The 9,643-nt window shown below is 32.5% G+C and overlaps 1 protein-coding gene across 1 annotated transcript; it reads left to right on the forward strand.

Moving 5' to 3' along the window:
- Nucleotides 1–1,811: 1,811 nt before the first annotated feature.
- On the forward strand, nucleotides 1,812–9,391 carry LOC106877187 (uncharacterized). Its single transcript, XM_014926028.3, has 4 exons — nucleotides 1,812–2,068; nucleotides 3,591–6,340; nucleotides 7,229–7,417; nucleotides 8,521–9,391. Exons 1-4 carry the CDS (start codon nucleotides 2,025–2,027, stop codon nucleotides 8,997–8,999), a joined length of 3,462 nt encoding a protein of 1,153 aa, XP_014781514.1. The 5' UTR covers nucleotides 1,812–2,024; the 3' UTR covers nucleotides 9,000–9,391.
- Nucleotides 9,392–9,643: the final 252 nt, after the last annotated feature.

Below are 9,643 nucleotides of genomic sequence, written 5' to 3' on the forward strand. Positions count from 1 at the left end.
GCCAAAATTTGAAAGCAATATTAGAAGTTCGTCTTAGGTGACGTGCAGGCCAAACAATACCTAGCCGTATTTTTCCGACTCATTATGAGTTAACATTCTACCAAGATCGACTCTGTCCGGAGTCGATAAAATAAAGTGCCATTTAATTACTGAGATCGATGCAATCGACCAACACTCGCCCCTCTAAAAAAAATTACTGGTTCAAAACATTAGAGCCGGCCCTAACGTTGCTGGCGCTCTGGGTAAGCTGGAAGGCATGTTTATAATTTTAGTATTCTTTGTCAAAGAGAAAAAGTATAAATCTAGAAATAAAAGTGTTTATTACAGTTTATTAAATGTAAGAATAAATGGTTTTATATATTATTTTCACATTTCTCTCCTTGTATATGGAATTTAAAACACGACGTGACACCCTTAAGCACGTTGCAACCTGGGCGACTGCCCATGTTGCCGATACCTTCAACCAGCCCAGAATGTTTACCATTTATTTTTCAGTTTAACATCACAGACATAGTTTTTTTTGTTTTTTTGTAATAATTGAAATCGCGGTGCATTGTAATATATATGTATCGTATAATAAATAAATAAACAAGAATAAAAACAAAGGATCAGTTTACTTGTTCTGAGTTTGAAGCTGAGAGAGTATGTCGCGCAATGTAAATTCTTTTTATTCTCTTAAGAACGATTTTATTTGATGACGTTCGCTGGTTTTATTTTTAATACGTTGCTTTTATTTCATACAAGTTTTCTTTTACTCTTATTTAAACACGTCCTTTCACATAATTAGGGACGCGGAATTTGTTGACTATCAAACATTGCTCACAATAATAGACTTACTTGGATTTAGAGTATCGCCTTGCTGATAAAGTATAGTAATTCTAATATGAAAATACCTAAACGTCCATAACAGGGTTTAATTTTATCTGCAATTCCTCTGTAACAATAAGGGTTTGTGAGTTCAATCCTAGCTCATTGGAATATATATATATTATATATATTATATATATATATAGCAAGAGAACACGATAAAAGAATTTGCTGATTCAGATATGAGTAAATAGAAATGAATAAAGTTGAGGGTTCTATAAATTTTAATATTATAACCATAATCCTCTTCAGAAATACAGAAATTCATGCTTGGGAAAATATCAGTCCCTGTTGAATAGGGGCTGATATGATTAAAAAATTGTAAATATTCTAATAACAGCAATTATATAATTTCTTAGGATTGCCTTTCATATTGTTATCATTTAAAGCAAAATGCGGACAGTGTTTTCACTTTGGAAGACGAAGTTGGACAAGTTTGTTAAGGAGAAAATTGTGGGCAAGAAAAGAGATTCATGAGTGAATAAATCAGCCTGAAATAGGAACAATAGAAAACCGGTAACAAATTTATCCGTCTAACATTATCGTATTTCTCTTCAAGTTCCCTTTAAAGATATTAGATTTCATCAGATCAAGAGGGTGCCGTAATGTTTTCATGATATTTAAGATGTAAGTGGAGAAGAGGTATTGAGATCTGAACGACTGACAAAATATGATCAAGAATCACTTTCACTTAAATGATTCTACGGCCTCTGATTTATGCAGCCAGCACATTTTTGACAACTTGATTGAGAAAATAATTTTAAAGCATTGATTCAGTATTCAAACAATATATAATCTTTAAACTTAGTAAAGAAAGAAGTAGACGTCAATGACGTCCAATTTGGCAATAAGCAACATCTGTTGCATATATAAACGCCCTCTTTGATCGATATGGCGTCACTGCTACGTAGGTAAAAATAAAAGCATTGAACGTCATCAAAATCATTCTGCAAGAAAGAAAATCAACATTGAGCCACGTACTTCCCAGTTTGAAAGATTGGACTCGTAACTGATTGCAACCACAATCGCAATTATTACAGAAATAAAACTCGTCAAAGTCGTCTCTACAACCCGTGTTTAGAAACTAAATACCAAACATCAACTGCAATAAAGGTCAAGCTTCTAATATTACTTTTGAATAAGACAATAGAGCAAAAATGAAGATTGGATTTATTTTATTGTGTCTCATCTACTCAGCCAGGTACGTAAGATATCTTTGAGCTTTCTTTTACCAACTAACATTACTATAAATTAGACAACAATAAATAAATAAATAAAAGAAGATTGCTCTCAGGTTTGGACCTCTCAATCTGCAGAGGCCTTAAAATAATTAAAAGACATATATATGTTGGCAATATTTGTGTGAGTTCAAATTCTGCCAAGGTTGACTTTACCTTTCATCTTTTTAAGTTCGATAAAATAAGTACCAGTTGAGCACTGGGTTAATGTAATCAACTTAACCCCTCCCCTCAAACTGATGGCCTTCTGCTCTAAATCCAGTACTCACTTCTCTTATTCTATTTTGACCCATTTCTTGGTGCCAATAATTCCTTCCAGTTAATAACACCAACTTATTTTTACACAATTTCCAATTTGAATTTTTTGGTGTTTCCGTATTCAGATGATTTGTTTGTTAATGTTTACAGTTGTCCTCCAATCATTGGAGAAATTCTTTATTAAAAAGAAAGAAAAAAAAAGATATTTTAATTCTTTCTTCCTTGATATCATAAAAGCAAGTAATTTCAATAAAGACAGCACTTCAAAATACACCTGATGACACGTGTGAATAACAATGATGCAATTACACCTGTCATTGTAATCAGAGTCCTCAAACTTCTATTATCATAATCAAATTAGGTTTAAACATTACATATTTTCACAAATCATTTACCTACAATTTACAAAGGTAAATAATAAAATATGAAAAATAATTTTCAAAATTTATACAAGATATAAGTAAATAAATAAAACGCTTGATTATATATTACACCAAGAGTTCCTGGAGTTTCTCTCTAAAAATTTTGCAGTAACCCAAAACACTTGTAATCACAAATTATTAGGTTGAGGAAAAAGTTTGTACACCATGTTAAAATAATGCTTTTTTAAATATTTTTGTGGTGTGTGTGTTCATTCAGTTCATGTCATGCTCAATGGTGACTCACTGTGTTTGTCAAAAATGTGCAGATAATGCCAGAAAGGCAATTGCATAATTTCTGCTGCTGATAGTCTTTGCCCCTGAAATCTTAATGATGATATCTCCTTGTTGGCCAGAAACTCTGGCCTCAAGCTTTTAGAATGTTCCACAGAATTCATATATAGTTTTTCTTCAAGAATCTCCCCCTCTGTACTAACTTGTTCAGTCTTCCTCAACTCCATAACACTTGAGTGTAGTTTGAAATGCTTCATGTGAAAGTATCTTATCATTGGTCTCCTATACAACAGGGCTTCCACACAGTTTTCACTCACCAAATCCACTCACAAGACATTGATCTCAGCTCAGGGAGAGTAGTAGGAGACACTTGCCCAAGGTGCCATGCAGTGGAATTGAACCAAAAATCATATGGTTGCAAAGTAAGCTTCTCTAACCACACAACCATTCTTGCATCTGTTCCTCTATAAAAACTGGAAATGAGTGATGGATTGCATTAATATAATAAATAACTTATAGGAATGAATTGATACATGAATAATGAATACATTTTTTTTTCTCCTTTTAATTTCAGATGTGAAAGTGGAAGCAAACAGGACATTTCTCTCTGGTATAAAGATATGATAAAACAGGGAGCTTTTGAAGGGGATTTGACTTCAGCTCAACTAGAAGTGAAAAATTCTATAGAAAAAATAATTAAAAGTTCAATGAAAAGTAAAAGATTGTTTGATAGAGAAAAACTTTTAGCTTATGAAAATATTTTGAATTTGAATGACAATAGGGATTTTGAGGATGACGATGAAACAGAATTAAATGATGATGATGATGGTGATGATATGGATAACAATAGCGAGGAGGTTAGTGTGCATGATAATAATAATAATAATAATAATAATAATAATAATGTGGAGAAGGAAAATTTTAAAAGTCAACATGTCAAAGGTGATATCTTACTGAAATCTTCAACAACAATAGAATCTAAAAATAATGTCTCTGAAAATACGACAAATTTAAAAAGTATGAAAAAATTATTAGATGAAAAGCAAACAGACGATAAGGCCAAACAGATTCCCAAAAGAGAAGAAACAACAGTTGAAATATTGCAATCCAACCAAACGAAAACAGTGTTTGAAACAAAATCAGTTGTGAAAAAGATTAGCAACAGGATTCCAAAAATTTCTATTCGACATTTATACAAAACTTGCTATAGTAATTTTTCCAGCCATTTAGATATATTTTATGCATATGAGAAGCAACGTAACAAACTTTTCCAGAGAGAAGAATATTTAGATAATAAATCTATGCAATCAAATTGGTTTTTTAAAATCTTATATCAGATACAGCAAAGCCAAATGATTTCACCTTCACCAAATATTCTAAAAATGTCAAAAGTATTCAAAAAATCAAAGGCATCTAAAAGCAAATATAAAGTAAGAAACATTTTGAAACTTTGCTTAAGAACCTCAGATTGTTTGAAAGTATGTCGATATTTCTTTGAATTTCAAATGTGCATACCTGGATTTAATTGGATAAGGAATAGTTCTAGTAAGAACCGTTCTTATTTAGTTCAATGGGAAGCTTTTCCGAGAAAGGAAAATTTTGGAATTAATTTTAATAAAAAGTCATTCAACAATGACCAGAAGAAACTTCAAAGAGATAATGTCAAAATAAAGGAAAAGACCAAAGATGAAAAGATCAGAGATGGAAAGAAAATGTTGGATAAAACTGGCAAGAATAAGGGAAAATTTACTGAAAATAAGATCAAAGAAAATTCCCATACTTCAGATAATAAGAAACAAAATAATAGAATGTCCACCAAAACAAAACTGTCTTCTGATGATTCACAAAATAAAATTGAAAATAAAATAAAGGAAACGAATGTGAATGAAGAGGTAAATAGTAAAGGAAGAAATGTTCCAGTTCAGGAAAATATTATGGAAACTCCTCAAGATAAATCATTTAATCAAAGATTAAAAACAGAAAACAGTGTGGATATTGGTATGGTTAACAAGATAGTTGATGAGATGTCAAATGAATATTTGATCAAGATACAGTCACTAGAGCTAGCAGTAACAAAATTAGAGAAAGAACTGCTAACAGGACAGCTGAGCAGAACTAATGACCTGTTGTCATTATCTCAACTTGAAAGCCAGATTCTCCATTTACAGACAAAATTAATGAAACTCAATCAGACATATATCAAGCTTGAACAAGAGAACCAAGATTTGAAACATGGTCAACAGAAAATTTTTGAACTCAAACAACAGAATGAGAGACAATTGACTAGTAACTTTGATGTGAAGAATAAGATCCATAACCAGACTAATTTAATCAGACAACAACAAAAAAATTTTGCTGATTTGTCTTATATGGTACAAAATCAATCAAATCTTCTTAGTAAATTAACTCATCGACAAGAACAGATAGAAGAAGAAAATAGAATACTTCATCAAGTTGTTATGAACCAGTCTTTATATATTTCACATGTCTTGAAGACAGTTCATGTATTAACCAATCAGATGCAAGAAGAACGTATTCGTGAAAATACTAACAAATTTAACATGTTTCCAGTTCAATTAATTGAAAAGTTAGAATCATTGATATCTAGCAGGAAAATAGTTGAAGGTGAGAAAATAGAAAAACATATCAAAAGGAAAGGGAAATCAAAAAATATAACTTGTAAAAAACCTTGGATTTCTGTGGGAAAATATTCTCATCACAAACTAGTGGTAAAACAAAATAGGTTAAAGTATAGGTATTTCACTCTTTTATCGAAATCCTGCCTCATATTTGATAACATAGATGAACAATCTTTGCCAAATTTACCAGCATCTTCAACTCAGTATAAATTAAGATCATCTACAGCTGTAGAAAACAAAAACGAAACTATAAATAAAACCATTGCAAGAAAGAAACAGGAAACTCAAAAGAGCTCAACACTTCCACAAAAAAATCAGTCGAGTAAATTTAAAGTGCAGGAACCAAAAATTAAAGAAACTGAAAAAAGCAGTCAGAATGTAAAAGAAATAAAAGATGAACAGAGTGTTAAAATTAAAAAAGAAAATGATACGAAAGTAAAAGATGGGAATTCAGAAGAAAAAAATCAACGCCAAAGTCATAATTCTGATAAAGTCAAGCCAAAAGTAGCTTCCCATAGTAAAAAAGAATCTGTTGAGGTCCTTGCTGGTCAGAAACCAACAAAGAGTTCTGAGACCAATGTAAAGAATAATAAAGAAGAAAAAGAGGGAAACAAGAAAATGAACGATAAAAACTTAGAACTGAAGGAACCACTCTATGTTGATGCAAAACAGAGCGGACCAAAAGGTAAGATGGTTTCAATTGTTAAGGCCTACTGTATTAATGTCATCATTATCATCATTGGTTGTTTGTGTCTCAGAAACTTAGCAGTTCAGCAAAAGGGGTCATTGGAATAAGTATCAGACTTAGGCCTCCACCACCACCAAGTAACCCATACGTACTGGGGTTGGTTTGCTCAACTAAAACCCTTCGAGGTAGTGCTCCATTATGGCTGTTGTCCAATGAGTGAAACAAGTAAAAGATAGAACCCTTGATTCTCTGTAGCAGCTTGCTGGCCACTTTTGTCCCCATCTATAACAGTATTTTACCCAGTCCCCTAAGCTGTTTTCACTGATATTCTCCTGCATTCTAGATTTCCTTCTTTTCTAAAATACCAATTCATTTGATGCATCAATGTTTGTTTATAAAAATATTCCCACAAAGCAGTCTTGTTTATTCTTTATCCTTTATTTGTTTTAGTCATTAGACTGTGGCCATGCTGGGGCATTGCCTTGAAGAATTTTTTGAGATGAATGTCTCAACCCCAGTACTTAATTTTTAAAAGCTTGGCACTTATTCTATCAGTTATTTTGCTGAACCCCTAAGTTACAGTGGACATAAACACACTAGCACTGAGTGTCATGTGATGGTGGGAGGACAAAAACAGACAGAAACACACACACACACATGATGAGCTTCTTTCGGTTTCTGTCTACCGAATCCACTCACAAGATTCTGGTTGACTTGAGATTATAGTAGAAGACACTTGATCAAGGTACCATGCAGTGGGACTGAACTCCAAACTATGTGGTTGCTTCTTACCGCACACCCATTCCTGCACCTTTATAATCAATTTTAAGAATTGGATTCTTCCTCAGTCTGTGATGTTTCAATTCTTATTTCCTTACATTTCAGACTGCTATGATTTATATATGAAAGGAAGTTCCAAGAATGGTGTCTATAAAATAAAACCCATTGCTACATCAAAATCTCTAGATGTTTTCTGCGATATGAAAAATGGTGGCTGGACTGTAATACAAAGACGCCAAGGAGGAACAATAAGCTTTAAACGAGATTGGAATAGCTACAAAAAAGGCTTTGGAGGTAATACTTTTTTAATTATATTCATTTTTCATCAACATTATCATTTAATGCCCATTTTCCCATGCTTATAACTCTTGTAATGTACTCTAAAATGTAATACACACACACACATACATGTGTGTGTGTGTAAGAAATTACGATAAGCACAAATGTATGTCATTTATTCTTCTGCATGTTTTGACATTGTGGTTGTTTGGAACTCTATATTGGATGTAAATAATAAAAGGTTTTGAATGATACAACAATGCACTATAATACAAAAAATGGACTATACACCTGTTGTAATTTAGTTATCTATAGTCCGATGATATTTCGGAATAAAATTCCTTCTTCAGATATTCTTAGATGGAGTCGCTGCTATAATCTGTTTTCCAACGGCTTTTCTTTTTTCGGAATGCATCTGTTTTCAAACATTGCACAAGGCTTTGGCAACAACCAATGGTTATGTGAGCAAGCCATCTTAGCTCTGCGTAATGATGCTGTTGACAAAATCAATTTGGGATCTCTTGCAGCTGTTGCCAGGACAAGAACAGTCTTTCAAATCAATCGACACTCATTGATCAGGATCAAGCTGTAATTTTTACAACTGAGTTCCTGAACTCTCTGCAGCCATCTGGGATGCCACTTCATAACTTAGCACTTAAAAAGGAGGCCCCAATCATACTGCACAAGAATCTGGATCCACCTCGTCTGTGCAATGACAACAGACTGGTACTGAAAGTGATGCAACCCCATGTACTAGAGGCAGCAATTATCACTAGGAAATACAAGGGTGAGGATGTCTTTATTCCACGGTTCCCATTAATCCCATCTGATCTCCACTTTGAATTTAAACAGCTCCACTTCCCGGTGAAACTAAGTTTTGCTATGTCAATAAACAAATCTCAAGGTTGTTGGACTTAACCTTGCTTCTTCTTGCTTCTCCCATTGGCAATTATATGTAGGGTGTTTGTGAGTTAAGTCCCAAAACTCTGAGATCTGAGGATTTTGAAAAATTTTACTTTCTGCAAGCCATCCCACAATCTCAAATGTATATTTTCTTTTCTTTTTGTTAAAATATATTTCCTGATATCAAACAACTAACTGCTCCTTTTATTTGATAGGTATTTATGGAGAACACTGGCTTGGTAATGATAACATTCATTGGTTGACAAACCAAGGTCATTACAGTTTACGTGTGGATTTGATAGACTGGGAAAAGAATAAAGTAACAGCCATTTATGAATATTTTATGATAGATGATGAGAGCAATGGCTACCGTTTACATGTTGATGGCTACAGCGGTGATAGCGGGGATTCCTTGAGCAAGCATAATCTGAACAAATTTTCAACAAAAGATGTCGATAATGACTTAGTTACAAAACAGTTTGGTGGAAGCTGTGCAAAACGCTTCAATGGTGCTTGGTGGTATTACAAGTGTTATGCATCAAATCTAAATGGAGTTTTCTATCGTGATGGTTTAGTAGCAGACAAAAAGTTTGATGGAATTGCTTGGAAATCTTGGAAAAAAGCAAATTATTCATTAATGAAAGTAGAAATGAAGATAAAACCAAAAACAACAAAAAAGGATTCAAATAAATAACTATGGAAATTTGGATATAATTTCTGTAAAAAAAAAAAAAGAATCCAATTTCAGTATATTGCATTTCATTTGTCACAGCCATTCCATATTGTGTAACATAACTATATCCCCTAATCACATCCATGTTATATATATATATATATAACTGCTTATCCCAATCAAAATGATCATTTTAAAGGAATTGAACTGAACAAATGAAATAATCAATGTTTCATAAAATATCTTTGTTGGTGATGTAACAATGAAACAGAAATGTTCCTTTATATTTGTACATAGTTTTTTCATGAAACTAGTTCTAATAATATTGTATATAATTTCAAGGAAACTGAAAAGAACAAAAAATATACAATGCAACACTTATTTGGTTATCATTAAAAATATCTATAACCATTTTTATTGTTTCTTAGAATATGTTACACTATTTCTTGTAAATTAACAGAGACATTGTGAGTTGTGAGTCTATGATTTGAAACAATTTTTCTGTCATTAAATATTTCAAATAAATTCTAAATTAAGTTTATATATTAGGTTGTCTGGAAGGTTCTGGGCATTTCGCTCTTAATTGCGAAAGACCCTTTCAGTAAGCTGCAAATATCAAGAAAACATCATGCTTCACTTCCTTTAAGCGATTGCTTGTGAGGCTA

This window comes from Octopus bimaculoides, chromosome 11, assembly GCF_046866305.1.
Source record: "Octopus bimaculoides isolate indiv1 chromosome 11, ASM4686630v1, whole genome shotgun sequence".
In the NCBI taxonomy this organism is placed as follows: domain Eukaryota; kingdom Metazoa; phylum Mollusca; class Cephalopoda; order Octopoda; family Octopodidae; genus Octopus; species Octopus bimaculoides.